This window comes from Chelmon rostratus, chromosome 13 (assembly GCF_017976325.1).
Source record: "Chelmon rostratus isolate fCheRos1 chromosome 13, fCheRos1.pri, whole genome shotgun sequence".
In the NCBI taxonomy this organism is placed as follows: domain Eukaryota; kingdom Metazoa; phylum Chordata; class Actinopteri; order Chaetodontiformes; family Chaetodontidae; genus Chelmon; species Chelmon rostratus.
The window spans coordinates 20641563-20657225 of NC_055670.1; the positions used below are offsets into that span (position 1 = coordinate 20641563).

Consider the following 15663-nt stretch of genomic DNA (forward strand, 5'->3'; position numbering starts at 1 on the left):
AATTGCAACACACAATATTTCATTAATAGGTACAACAGTTTGTGATTTTGTACGTTACCAGCTTTATACAATAAACACTAAGTGTTGATAGAGCTATGATGTTTGTCCTGTATCTACTTGGTAAATTAAGAAATGGGAAAGTAAAGTAATAAGTAGTGAAGTTACTTTTCAAATGCAGTAACGAGTAAAGTAATTTCATTACAATTTACAGAAGTAACCAGTAATAAGTAACTAATTACTTTTTTTGAGTCACTTCCCCAACACTGATAATTCCTAAAGTATGAGTTTCAGTGAGCCACCTGTTCTTTAAGCCATTAGAATGCAGAATATTATGTAAGGCAATACATCATACATACATACAATTCAGCACTGAGGGTGTTCCCGTCTGGATTGGTTGCAAAAATAAAAAGTATGAAATCTATACACACCATGCTGTACTCCAGCTACTTCAAGTCCAGTACACAGTTCAAAAAAATAGTAGCTTTAAAGCCAAATCACAGCTGAACTTGTCCAAACAAAACATTTCTCTCAAGATGTGTTAATAGCAACAGCCTGAAGCATTCAATTTCATCTTTCGACGGCCGTATACGCAACAATATGAGAGGGAGTGCGAGGCCATCACATAATAGCACAGCTGAAGTGCAATCACAGGCATGAGTCTGAAGGAATCTATGAGTCTATGTCAAACACACCTCAGGAGTTTGGATGATTGCTGAACCATGGCCTCACAGAAAGGTCTGGCTCTGATTTAGTTTTAAAGCAGTGGGTTGCAGAAGGAACGGGAGGAGGTGGTTGTGACAAGGAGTTAAGATTTGCCTCACTCTCCTCCCTGATTTGCATTGCTCTCTGTCATAATTTGCATAAACATGGTCTCAGTCAATTTTTTTTAATTGTCCTTCACCTCAATTGGTGAGTGCATTTTGGCACTTCTATGTTCAGCTGGCAGGTTTACTATGACACAGGAAGACAAAATAAATCTAGAAAAGAACATCCCAACAATGTCCATCTTTAACGGACCACATGGCAGACTGTCCGCCACTGTCAGCCTCAGGAAGTCTGATATCTGCCACAACAGAACCCTGACACTGAACTGACAGGACAGGTACACACCGTAATGAGGTGACTGGGGCACTATTTCACTATATTATTTATACGCTAACCTCATTAGATGCAGCATTAATGATTGCTTACTGTTTTTATGTTACTGTTACTACAATTTGACAGATTTGACGTTACAGCGATGAGACCAAGATGCACAAATAATACCGAAGGACTCAAACATTATCTATGCCTTAGGCAAACTAACACATTGTTACTGTTATAGCATCATTATCATCATCCTGTTCTTTATAACACACTGGGTACGGGGCCGGATGTACTGGTAAGCCATAACAAGCACGTAGCTACACTTGGGTGTTTCATTAAGTCTTGCAAAAATATCTGCTCAATCCCAACCAAACAATATAAAGAATTCACTGTGACTGTAACAGCAAACCCCAGTCATCAGAAAATAAAACAGACATAACGGTTGGAAAGCTCACCAGCGACCTCTATTGGTTACAACCCGCCGGTGATGGCGATGAGGAAGGGTCCGCTAACATTCGCGGCTACATGGAGTTAACAACATTAGCCCAAGCTCGCCATCCTCGGTAATGCTGTTACAGAGTATCAATAATGTCTAAGCTACTTCAAGCAGTAGTAAACACAGAGTCACTGGGTGGAGTCCTGACTGAGTGGTCAACCTGAAATATAGTAGATGGCTATATAAGCCAGCACATGGTGAGATAAAAGCTGTTTTCTAGAATGCCCCAACTGTGATTGAGAGGCCGCGGATGTTTTCTTTGAGAGGAGAATGGTAAGGTCCCCCTTTCATCTCATGTCTTCTCCTTAAAGCACACTGATCTGAAACAGACTGGACAGTTTAATGAAACACGCTCGCAATTTTATTTTACTTGCTTTCACCTACCCAGTCAGTTTGACTCCAGTGTTCAGGAGGGAAGCTTGTACCTCTTGGCTGATCTAGCACTGTAGCCAATCAGGACGTGAATACCTGGTTTCTTTTGTTGTTTTGTTTGTTGAAAACACAGCATGCCCAGACTCTACATTGTCAGATTCTTTGTAAGACATTAGTATAATCATATTTTCAGCTCTCCAGTCACCTGTAGCACTGACTCAACATAGGGCCTATGTAATCTGTGTTAAAGCTTTTTTAAATTCTCAATTCCACGAATCCATCTGTGATTCTGTGACCACAGAATCTACCGACCTCACTGCTGCCATCAGTCCGCCGCTGGCCGACCATCAAAGAAGACACTTGTCACCGAGCCTGACAACTTTTCTGACCGAAACCTCGGCACACTAATGAGACTCTACAGAGCGGCAGCAATCACCGCTCAGGTCAGAAAGCTAATAACAGGGACAGAAGCAGGATCGGGATGCAGTAAATGGTGTGTGTGTTTGTGTGTGTGTGTGTGTGTGTGTTTGACACGGCTCGCTATTGATTGGAGAGGCTACGCCACTAGAGACACCTGACAAAGCAAGAAAGAGAGCATTTAAGAGAGACAAAGAGCGACATGTAGTCTCCCATGTTGATGAGTAACAATCAATGTAGATGTAGAGAATTTAGTAAGGAGAGGAGGACGATGGGATGCATGAACTCTGCAGCTTAACAAGTCACAAACCTTCCAACGGCCAAGTCTGTCAGTCAATATCACATTACAGGATACCACAAAAATTTCTGGCAACCTGTTCCACGTAAACTGGCATCAGCATTTAATTTTGTTGTTGTATTTCTGAACCAGTAGTTTGGCGTTTTGCCATTTTATAGACTTTTTACATTTAAATATTGGTACATGTGTTCACGCTGGTGGTGCGTTAAAGGGTGATTGATGCACCTTATGTACACGTTTCTTAGCAATGTCTAAAAAAAAAAGTATTCTAACTGCAAACACAGAGCACAACGCAACTTTCTATTGTAGTCAAACAAAACAAACTTAAAAGAAAAATACTGAAAAGTTTAATACTTTTCCCATATCCAATATATTTCTGATGCTGCCTTACCACCATTTGCACCATCTGCTTGGAACGTGGTATGGAACTGGGACACAGTAAATATTTAAATTCTAAGGGAAACACAGAATATATATCAAATGCTTAAAGTATATCCTCCCTGGTCTGCTGAGGCAAGTGATTAAAATCAGAAACTCAGGCCACATTCATCTTACTAAAACATGATTTGTCATAATCAATTACTAGCACTATATTTCATACATTTTTTTAAGCTATGGAGAAGCCTAATTAGCATTTATAGTTAAAAAGTCTCTCAGAGGACTTCAAACTGTCACAGGATGCGAGAGATTTCAAAGCTCTGTATTCGTCAGCAGTCTTCACAAAACTTCAAACCAAAAAGTACTGAGAGAGTCACACAGACAAAGATGGCGCTTTGAAACAATCCCTGGACACCAGTCAGAGGATGAACTCTCACTCCAGCCTGACAGTCTGCAATGTCAACTACCAACGCCTTGTAAGAGGAGTATCAGGGTCACGAACAAAAGCAAAAAGTTTTAGTACTTCAGAATTCAGTATCATACAAATATTGATGCACATGTAAACACAGCTAGTGCTGCAGATGCAGACTCTGTCAAGCTGATTAACCTATTTCAATTTAGTATTGTCCTCACAACTGTGTGTGACCTACTTATCTCAATGAACCAACTCATAATAATTGTATAATGGTAGCAGATGGAAAAAAGCATTAATTTGCACTTTCTTTTGTTAACTATCCAAAATATACCCCAACCCTAATACAAAAAAGCCAATAACTAACTACACACACACACACACACACACACTGACACTTTTTCACTTTTTGGGAAATTACAGAGACTTACATAAATTTCCTGGAGAGTAAGCCTAACTTAACCACTGACCCAAAAATCATCTGTTTTCCAACTGGGGACACAGCTTCTGCACCAGCCATCCTCAAGTAATCTGAAATGTGTCCCCCAAAAGTAGCCTTCAGTTACTGTATACCCACGCACACACGTATGCACACGCACGCACACACACAAACACACGCACACATACACACACACAGTAAATTGCCCATGAGGATGCTTCCTTTCAGCCACTTTAAACAGCAAATGTATTCAGAGAGCAGCCACAGGAGGAGTTCCACTTTAAAAGCCTAAACACACACACACACACAAACACACACAGACACATTCACAGTGCCGATTAAAGCACACTGATTACAGCAGGCTGTGACTCAGTGGGAGGGGGTCATCGTTGAACGACTCTGTTTTCAGTTGTTGTGACTCCAGAGAACCACAACAGCACAGTGAAACAGCACCAAAACTTCTGGACAATTTATTTACATGTCTTCCTTTCATTTAGGAATGCACTGAAGTTTATAAACAGGAAATAAAATAGTATTGATCAGCACTTCCGAACTACAGAGAAGATTCAAGCTCAGTATTTTTGGGGATAAAACATTCATTTACTAGGTCAGTACAGTTTTGTGAGGATACTGCTTTCCTTAAATTAGAAGCTGTAGATGGAACACATATACATTTCAGTACCTTTCCTGTTGCCTTTGGATGCTATAAGGAATTAAAGGAGGACTTTAACTCCTGGAAGTCAACTACAGTGATGACCTCATGCTGAAAGACTGGGTGTAACAAAAAGTCCAGCCCATTAAAAATTTCCAACAACCCTGCTTGTCCGTCCATCCTACCAAATCAAATTGCCTTTCTCTTCATGACTGAATGTCATGTCTCTTCAGATTTGTTAAGTGTTTTGTTCACGAGCGCCATGTCTTGTCTTACACTTCCTGTTTTATTGTGAAACCTAACTCTCCTCTCGTTTCAGGCCCCTTGACTTCCCGGTGTGTTTCCCTCCTGTCTGATTGTCTACCCCGCCCTAATTGTCTCCACCTGTTCATTGTTACCTCGTGTATATATAGTCCGCGTCTCCCTTTGTCCTGTGCCAGATTGTCTCGTGCCATGTCCTTGTACCAAGCTGTGATTTATCTAGCTTCCTTGATCCTTGTCTTCTTGCTGTGCATAGTGTTTTTTCGTAAGTAAGTTCTTATTGATTAGTAGTATTTTTCTAGCATTGATATTGATTTTGTTGTTACTTTGTTCTAGCCAATTGAGCCCTTTTTGAGTTATCATTATCTTCCAAATTATCCTTCGCGCTTTTGTTTGAACTTTTCTGCCATACGTTGTATGAGCTGTTGTTATATCCTGAGCGCCTTTTGTTAAATAAATCATTCCCTTATTTTGAAATCTCGCTGTGGTGTCTGAGTCTGTATTTTGAGTCCTGAAACCTCGTGCCTCCGGGCTTGTCACTGAAACCATCAGTGTTGTTGGTGTTCCACCCCAACAATCTGTTTCAACAGGAATTACATCACATTTAGGAAATAAAGATAGCATTTAAATTTAAGAAAGCACTTAATGGTTTCGAAACGTACTAACCACAACCTGCGACTGGACTCTGCAAAACTACTTGTATGTGCCTCTGGGAAATCAAAGAGCACGGGACCACCATGAACTGTCCAAACTCACTCCCTCATTCACTCATCCACTGCTCTCTAAATAAGGGACACTCTAAGTGAGCAGGTGATTTATTATTTATCTATCATCGCTTTGGGTCATCAATAACAGGTATAGAGCAACACATGATAGTTTTTGCATCTGTAAAATGCAATGCATTGCATTGGTGGGATTGTTAACAGAAAGTAGTGTATATGAACACAAATTATTTCATTTTTCTAATGCCTGCTGTTCCTTTTGGCTTTGGCTCACTGACAAATGAATCTAGGTTTTTGACACCAAAAATGACAACTCAGTTGCGTTCACTTCATGAAAGGCTCCCAGACGACACTCTCCTCCTACACCTGAGATTACTGACTCATCTAAACAATCATGACCCCAGCCACAAACCAGCAATCATTTCATGCATACTCACACTTGCCTCTCCCTCTCACAAAAACACACTTTTTCCACATCTAATGGGGTCACATGGCAACAATTATCATGCACCGCTGGGTATACCGCAATGCATCATGGGAGAGGGTATGTGCAAAATGGCAAAGGTCAAATATTGTACTTTGAAATGCTTTCAGCTTGCCTCAACTCAGGCTCAACTAACAACTATTTCCCTGGTCATCAGGCTCCCTGCAGAGTCACACTGGTTCAGTTGGCAATTCAGAAAAAGCAATTACAGTCAGCACAACACTGAGAATCAGTTTATCCCCACGTTTTGACACTGCCTGATGTGCTGATAAACGAGTAAATGGAAGAGAGTTGATGCACAAGATAGAAATGAAGAGAAGAGGGCAAATAAGTAGAGATAGAGGGAATAAGTTTAAGCCGGTTAGCCGGGGTGCCCGTGTTTTAGAAACATCTTGAATATTTGTTTTGCTAAGAGGAAGGCTGACATTCAACAGCTCCCACAGCTCAATTATGTCTAACATCGCACATGCAAAAGAGGGTGGATCGTCACAGCATCCAGTAAATCCCACATACAGTATAACTCAAGCTACAGTTCATAAAAATACACACACAAACTCACATATATAATAACTCACAAACAATACACAGTGGTGAGTGAATACCGGTTTAGGGTTAAGTTTGACTTAAAAATGGTAGAGCCTGCTGTCTACTGCAGCCGCAGGGAATTAAATATGCGTTGTGAGTAAGTCCTTTTTTAAAACACCATATACACCTGTACCACACATACAGCTCTTGAATACAGCGTCACAGCCACTCTCTGCGCTGCAGTTCGCTCTTTGTCTTCAGCCCACTCTAACAGATTAAAGCGCTCTCAACTGTATATCATATAATTCCACCCACGAAAGCACGCAGTGCGCACAGGAAAGCTGCACAAGAAAATGTAGTTTGTGCAACAGCAGTACGTCTTGTCCCAATACATTTTAGATGCAAGCAACAGAAGTAAGGGTATGAAGGTGATTATGGAGACTGTAATCATATCTTCTAGGCTTCACAGATGAATCATCTCCACATGTCAGTGTCTAATGTCTAAAGCCACTGTTTGCACTGAATCTATGTCAGATGATAACAGAATGACAGATCAAGTTTGGACCTCTCTGAATGAGTCACTGATCTTGCACCAACCGTCTTGCACTCCTCACAGCAGTGAAGCCTCACCTTGTCTCTCAAATGATGTTCTGCTGCATCGATGTTCAACGGGTCATCAAAGTTCAATAGGTCCTGGGGCAAAGACAAAGAGAGAGAAGAACATGAAGGAAAAAAGGTCCAGAGAGAAAAGGCAAAAACGGCAACGACAAACGCAAGTGATTGATCGAGCCAGAAGATCTCCAAGGTTTGGTTCTTATTAGAGAACTTTCAAGGGTTCAATACTTCTATCTGTGGCCAAATTTTGTTTCTCAATAATCTTGTGTCCCAGCTGAGGGTGGATATTGCCCACATCAGCACTATTTGCTGTCTGCAATGTCACCCCGGATTCTGCAACTGCGACAAACAAAACAGCCTAATTATGCTGTTTGCCTTAGAGATGCCAGACACAACATGTGAGGCAAGAGGCAGAGTGTTATTAGAGAGATAAAAAGGAGGATGGCCTGAGAGGTTTCCTGATTAAGAGGTAAGATTTAGGGCATGACCACGCATCAACGCAGATTACCATCACTATTATCATCATAGTCACAGTGCTGACCTAGGGCTAACTGTGGATATTTTCAAAACATAGTCAATGATGGATTTATGCAAGCTTGCAATTTGCAAAGTTTTGGACTAAACTAAGTAATCTGCTTACTTTCAGCTGCTTACTTCCTGCTTGCTTTGGCATCCAAAATGTTTATATATGCAGAATATACATATATAAAATAGATATTTAAAAGCATTCATGTTCATACAAATCCTTTTTAGCCTCCTTGTATTTAAACATTCTTCTGAACAATTAAACATTTCATCATTTTTTTCCCCAAACATAACCCTAAATCAGATTAGGTATCAATTAACTTCATTTTCTGAAGAATTTGCAATGAATTGCTGTCTGATTTCAGAAGTCAGTATGCTTGCAAGACCTGGCACAAGGGGACACCCAGGACCAGCTGGGGATGCATTTCCACAAGCATATGTGTAATCAAATTTTCTTCATCATCTCTAAGTGTTCTTCATAATGAGAACGATTATTCCCCTGAAGTCAAAAGTTACGGTCTAACTACAGCTGCAAAGAGAGATAAACAATGGCCCTGGTTACTCTGCTCAGAGGGTAAAACAATAGTACACTCTTCAGGTAAGACCTGAGATTCATTTCAACCATTTCTGCTACAGGCAGGAGATCTCGGCTCATAACTGTAAAACCTTAAATTCAACAGTTATTATTTATCATTTATCATGCATCAGGTCACTGTAATGACAAATCAAATTGGATTTTTTGGTAGTTTAGTTGCAAAATGTCAATAAAGTAAAAACAAATAAAACTTACAGTAAACAAGGAGTTCAATCCCCAGACCACATCCTGGAAAAAATAAAGAAAAAAAAGCATTAATGATCAAACAGTTAATCTGTATCACAGCTTAAATATGAATTACAACATACACTCTTGTTACAAATGGCTAAATTCCTTTTAGACAAATCAGTCGCAATCATAGCAGGGCTGCATGGCACAGACAAAGAACTTCTCAGCTGCATCTTTGTGTGTGTGTGTGTGTTCTGGACTCATGTTTAGTCTTTTTACAATATGTACATTATTCAGAAAGTTTTGTACACCGTTATGTAACTTATTAGCCATATATTTAAATACTGATGATCAGAGAAAGTAATTCACTGACATACGTCAGACGCACCTCCAGTTTTTATTGTCCCATCACTCACCTTCAATGAATATTATCAGACCACCTGGAGACCAATGGCCCAGTAATGTGTCTCCTTCAAACTCATTTATGTTCAATGTCACAAAATAAAATAATAATAACTAATAATTATAATAAAATTGAACCACAGCTAAATGTATATAGCAATGTAAACTATGTTATAGCGTGAGTATAATTGCAAACATCATTGTCAATGTACTATAATACTATATAAACAATAATTGTGCTTGACTGTCAAGTGCATCAAAGGGAAAGAAAACACCATATAAGGTAAATATATCCTCTGTCGTTTCCCTTGAGACAAAGCTGCATCAACAGATGCAAATTCAAAATCCTGAAATCCTTGAATATCTCTTTAATGAACCACTTGAACATGCAAACTCTACAGCCACTGGCATTAGCTTCTGGTTGGAGGGTTCTGTGTATGGAAAAAGAAAGACGACATCATAATTTCTTTTATCACTGCCGCTTACGATTTTCACTGCCCCCCTCCATTTCCCACTTTCAGGAATAGTCGAGTGAAATCCCACCAAGAGCAGCCGAGACATGGTGACAGAATATGACACTGACAGACATCACAAAAGACCAACGAAACTGGGAGCTGCTGCACAGGTCCACTGATTGAGTTAATGCTTTCAGGGCTTCCTTTCAATTATCTTTCGTTCGTACCACACGCGTTCATTTACATAATGAAATGAAGCTCTGAACCTTGAATACTTAGATAAACAACTAGCAAACAGTCTCTTCCACTAACTGTGTGAAAAAAAGAAAATGAATATAATTTTGAAAAGAATTCCAGACTGAACAAACCACAAAGACTAATTTATAGTTTTTTCTCCGTCTCCTGTGTACCACGGTAAATACTAAGAGGTTCACCAAACCCAGTAACGGAACAGTGTATTTTTCTCATTCCTGGTGAAACAAAGTCAAACTATAACCAGCTATTATTAGAGCTATCCAGCTATCAGAGGTTATATTTCAAAGATGCAAAATTTTATGCAAACCCTGGGACACTCAGTCATTCCACATAAATAATCAAAACCATGACAACACGAGCTGTGACTGCACTGAAAATTGTCAGGAATAATAAAGAGAAAGTATTTAGAACAGCAAGAAAAGAAATAGGAATGTAATTGTTGTTTCCTAAATCAAACATCATTAAATGTGATTTAAAGACCTCCCTTCCATCAGCCATGCACAAAAAGTAATACAATACAATACATTGTAATCTAGTAAACACACAAAAAAACCAACACTGTGTCCCAAATCCACACAACGTACGAATGCTATACACAATGTAATACATGCTAATCATCATAGCATCATATGTCACTGCCAATTAAACTTCACAGTTAGACATCAAAATGTTTTTCATGCTTTTGGAGCAAACAATTGACGTGTTTCGTTTGCATACTGTGGTTTGAGCATAATTTGCCACTTTTTCAGTGTGAACATACTACAAACTAGAAACCTGCTGAGAATCAGTATGCAGTACAGGATTTTGGACACAGTATTCGTGTCACTCACTTCTCTGCAGGGGTGCCCTGGCACTCTGAAGGTGCCTTTAGTCTTTCAGATTGCTGCCCAGCAACGGATATTTTCTGTATTTTGAGTCAGATGCTGCGGCTCCGATCCTACATGCCTGTACAGCACAGGCTGCTGCTATCCACCAAGTATAATCGCATCTCCCTCTCCTTGCCACCAACCTTTTGTCACGGACTGACTGACACTGATGATACCTTACTGGTTAAGGCACGTACCACACAACTGCAACATCCTCAATTCGATTCCAGCTGAGGACCTTCGTTGCAAAGCCACAACTTTGTCTGTGGGAGTATCCTAATTTCAGCTTTGACTGTACAATACTGCCAGCTTAATGGGCTGTTTTATAAGTATATGACAGCAGTTTAGCAAAACTAAACAAGAAAGCGGTGAGTCTGACATGACCAGATTTTGGTGCTCAAACCTTTGCAAAGGTACATTGTGCTGCATTTTTCATATAAGCCATTATAGCAAAGGTATTTCATGTGACACAATGTGTGAGTGTGTGTGTGTGTGTGTGTGTGTGTGTGTGGGCTGAAGTGGAAAAGAGTGGTGACCAGTAAGAGGGACGTCAGCACCCACTCAAAAACTAACACAATCCTTTCTGACTCACAGCGTTTGCACTTACTTTTCCTCACATATTTTTGTGCAGTTGCAGTGACACTCGCACTCACACACATGACCACGTTCACATCGACATTCAAGTCAACGATGACAGACTGCATTTCAACCCGGACGGGGAACACAAACAAACATCCAGCAGCTGTCAGACACGGGCCAGGGACCGAAATGGAGGGCCAGGAAAAAAAAGCTTGCTGTACATTTCCTTCAAAGGTAATTAATGTATGACAAGAATTAATTAACTCACAGCTAGATGTGGGTGTCTGGTTTCAGGCTTCATGCCATAACAATCTATTCAAGGTGCAGAACCACTTTGTTGCAGCAGGGGTTCAGATTTACCCATAATGTTGTGGGCAACTGCCAGTGACAATTATACACTGCGAGTGAAAAAAAGAACAAATTTAAAACCAATTTGAGGCATCATACTGAGATGCTACTTAATTTGAATTGATTTCAAATGAACTACGAAGGTCGGTTAGTCCAAAGTGGATAATAGCTTTAAAAGGCACTGAAGCTCCAGACTTAGCCCTAAATTTCTAAACTTCAGTTGTTGACATGTATCTCAGCCTTTACAGTGAGTAGATACAGAAGCTTTACTTCATGTATCTGTACAGCGAAACCCTGCACAAATGCATTCATACCAATTATATGAAAGCCAAGCTGCCACACCGTGTGTTTCTTAAGCCTATGTGCTCACTATTATTATTGCTACACACACAAAAAGATAAGGACTCATGCCGCATGCAAAGCTGCTTTTCTTGCAGCTTAGGCTCAAGGCCAAGAGAAGTATTCAAAACAACAAGAATACTCAACACAGAGTAGAGTATATTTTAAAATACAATGTGCTTGTGTGTTTCAGGGACATTTTAAGTGTAACAATGCTGTGACACTGACATGACATGAGAATATTTTGATTTATTGACGCATGCCCAGTGTATTCAGGTGGCCGCTGCTCTGAAGAAGCTCCACTGGTGGATCAGAACAAGAGAGGGCGAACACCAGAAAAGCATGTGATGAAAGGAAAATGATTACTTCATACTGTGTGCGCAAACAGAACAGTCACCCATGAAAGTAATCAGGAGGAGGTGAACGAAATACAAGGGCTGTGCATGTCTATTTATGTACACCACCTCTGCCCTCACTCCGAACCTCACGACAAAAACTGATTGCAATCACAGCTGGTGAGATGGCATTTCCAACCGACCGTCACGCTTGCTGCACAAGGCGTACAAATGGCAGGAAATAAAAGAAGTAGAGATTACACACATACTGTAGTGCAAAACAAAAACAAGAGGATGCAATGAGGATATAATGAAGAGAGATGATTTATCGTCCTGGCTCATGCATTTTGCTATTAGTCTTGGCAGAATATAGTGGAAACATCTTTGGAAGTTTCTTATTGGTTTTCAAGTCATTAGAGGGCCTTTCTTGACTGCATACTGTATGTGCAGCTATTATTTCATCCATTTCCTCTATTGTTTTACAACCACATTTTCATCACACAAGTGTTTGTTCGCGTAGTCAAATCATTTTTTCCGGGAACAAACAGCCAAAGAGCACAAACATTCACACCACATCAAGTTTTCTACTCTATATTGTTCATTTTGTGTTATTCTTAAAGCCTCTTGTTGTGTAAATGCCTTCTTCTTAGCCTGTTAAGCAGCGGCTGAAGCAATCTCACCATCGTGCATCGTGGAATGTGCCTCTTTGCCTGGAGTCTGACTTGAGCATGCTTTTTTGATCAAGCGCTTTCAGAGATTGATCGAGTGTGCTGCTGTAGAGACACAAAGCTAACCTGGATATAAAAAAAAGTCCTCAATTATATCGCGACATAACTTTGAATCCAGCACATCGCAACACAACTGAGATGAAAGTTCACGTGTTAGGCAGCAGTCACACCACAAAGTGACATTTGGCAGTTATTGCGAAATACTGTAGATGCAGTTGGAAGCTTGGTGGCGTAGCGGCTACTCACAGGGCCGGTTGGTGAACTGCTGTAGCTGGCAAGCTTACTGCTTACCCACGAGCGAGCCCAGTCGGGCTAGCGCTCGCTTCTCTCTGCTGTTCACCGTCATATCGGTCAGTCAGTTCACAAAGTTCTACAAAAGACATATTGCACCATCGACCTTACAGCGAGAGGTGCAACACAGCTAGTAAGCTATGACAGCATCCTGTATTTGGGATTCTTCGCCTCATTGTTCTCTCAAAAGTCAGCACTGTCAAGACGGCTTGCCATTGGTCAACGAGTGCAACTTTGTATGTCAAAGTTCACCAAAAAAACTTGATTAATTAGGCTTTATCAAGCAGATACTCTGATCGCAGTGATTCCAGGGGAATTAACTGATTTCAACAGGAACGTTTTTACATTTTTAAAGCTGCCGAGCCCTTTATCCAGTAACACAGTTTTTATTATGTCTTTATATATATACTTTGTCGGTGGAGGAGATAATGTGATTGCACCTTTACTTTGATTAATGCTTACAAACCATATCACATTTTTAAATATACCAGTATATGTTTTTTATGTGATCTTAACAAGTGGTTGGAATAATTCTTTTTGTCAGTTAAATAGTATGGCTGAATGGGTTCAAGCAGCAGAGTTGGTTCAACATGCAGTTACAGATGTGTAGTATGGCAAAAACGGAAGACATGCGACATAAAGGTTTCAGTTGCAGAGTCTGCAAATGCAACCACAATGACCTGCTGAATGGGAGCATATTGGTTCTGACCACAGACATATGCAGTAACACTGGAGCCTGATTTTACTTCATGTAGAAAAACACACATGACAAAACAGTTTGTTTTAGAGCAAATTTGAGTTTTCCAAAAAAATTTCCATTTCTTCTTGGTGTATCATGATTGACATAATGTAGTGAGTAACATAATGTGTTCAGCGACATGGAGACCTGTCATGACGACATGACACTGAAATAAGACAAACCTTATGTAGCTTGATTATTTTCAATTATGCAGAATATGTTTTTCATTCTGTACAAGAAGGAAGAACAGAATACGGCTTCTGAAAGAAGGGAAGGAAGACCCACGAGTATACTAACGTGTGCACACAACACCATAAATAAGGCAAAAGGAGTGGGATAACCTGGATATTGACACCTAATATGATGGGAACCCATAAGGATAAGACAAAACCCTGGCAATAACTTCCAGAGCAGTCTTGGCAGGAAGCTTAAGAGGTACCAGGAGGATTTACTGGATGACCCGCTAAACTTCTAAAACTAAAAAAATCTGTGTCGTTCCACTTCTAAAGAAAATCTGCACCAAATATGCATGGAGGCACATATTCCAATAATTACACCCTTGTGCAGTGATTGAGAGGAATGGTGATCTAGCCTTACGTCCTTGCAGAGAAGCAGAGATCAGACAGTCAAAACTTGACAGAGCTTCACCATGCAGCTACATTCAGTAGTATTCTGTAGTTGGTATCAAGCATAATTTTAGTCAAATCTTGAGTAAAGATAGCAGAGGGCGTCCTGGCTTTAAGCTTCAGTGACTGTTTCTAAACAACTTGCCAAAACTGCCTAATTGAGTGAAGGCTAACGCATAAGAAGTCAAAGCGCTCTCTTATATGCAGCTGAAAAGCCTTTCATCGTGACTTTTACCTTCACATGGCTCCGCAAAAGACTTTACTTTCAACAGCCGTCAGCACTATTTCTTGCATCCCCCCTCCACACACACATACATACACCCCACTCTATTTTGTCAGTTTAAGAATTAAAAAAGTGGTTTAATATAGAAAAGGCTTCGTCTCAAGGCGTGTTACATTCAGGTCTTTTGTGTTCTCAATTACCCAGTGTATGGAGGACCAGGGTTTTACACTATCCATCTATCCAACAGCTATCAACTCCCTCAGGATTCAAGCACAATGTAGACACTGTTACAAGATTCTGCATCCTAATCTGGGCTCACATGTTTCTCTCGGATGTAAAGGAGCTTTAGGACCCTTCAGAGACATGGGTTTATTCAAAGGCTCCATGGGATTTTCTCTTTATTTGACTATTTGAGCAACACATTTGTGACATGAATTCCCTGAAGAGTAACTGGGAATTCCGGGGCTTGAAATATCTGAAATATTGTTTATGTTTAGGAAAAACATAAGAAGCACATGGTGATACAAATGATACATTAAAACGTACAAAATCTCCACTGGACCACTGCTTTATTCTCACAAATTAAAAATCTTAATTGGACCAAACATACAAACCTAATGTGGTTTGTATGTTTGGTCCAATTAAGATTTTTAATGTTGTCCATGTTGAAATGGTCCTGTTAAAGGTCAATCCCTCATCAACTTCAAAGAGGACAAACAAACACATACATACATCATCACACATCATCTAGCACATTCTCTTAAACAAATGCAATTTATTTACCTTTAATGTTCTGGTGGGGGCCCAGCCTGTGCCATCAATAGAGTGTTCCCGCAATAAGCTGCATTAAAAAAGAAAAAAAGAAATATATAGTCACCTACAATGCTTGCATGTTCGAAGACACTTTGTGGCAGTTTGTCAGTGGATGTTGTTTCTCAGTGTTGTACTGTAAACTAGTGGGATGCTCCTCCTGCAATGCCAAAAGTGTCAGCTCCAAGATAACTGTTTTATAAATTTTCTAACAAACTAATG

At 40.1% G+C, this 15663-nt stretch overlaps 1 protein-coding gene across 1 annotated transcript in view; it reads right to left on the minus strand.

Annotated features, from left to right (window-relative positions):
• ube2f (ubiquitin-conjugating enzyme E2F (putative)) overlaps window positions 1-15663 on the minus strand; it is a 45540-nt gene that overhangs the window by 9013 nt on the left and 20864 nt on the right. The window contains exons 7-9 of the mRNA XM_041950571.1: window positions 15415-15472; window positions 8473-8505; window positions 7173-7235 (exon numbers count right to left, since the gene is read on the minus strand). Of these exons, the coding sequence (XP_041806505.1) occupies window positions 7173-7235; window positions 8473-8505; window positions 15415-15472 (154 nt within the window). The remainder of the gene's footprint in view (window positions 1-7172; window positions 7236-8472; window positions 8506-15414; window positions 15473-15663) is intronic.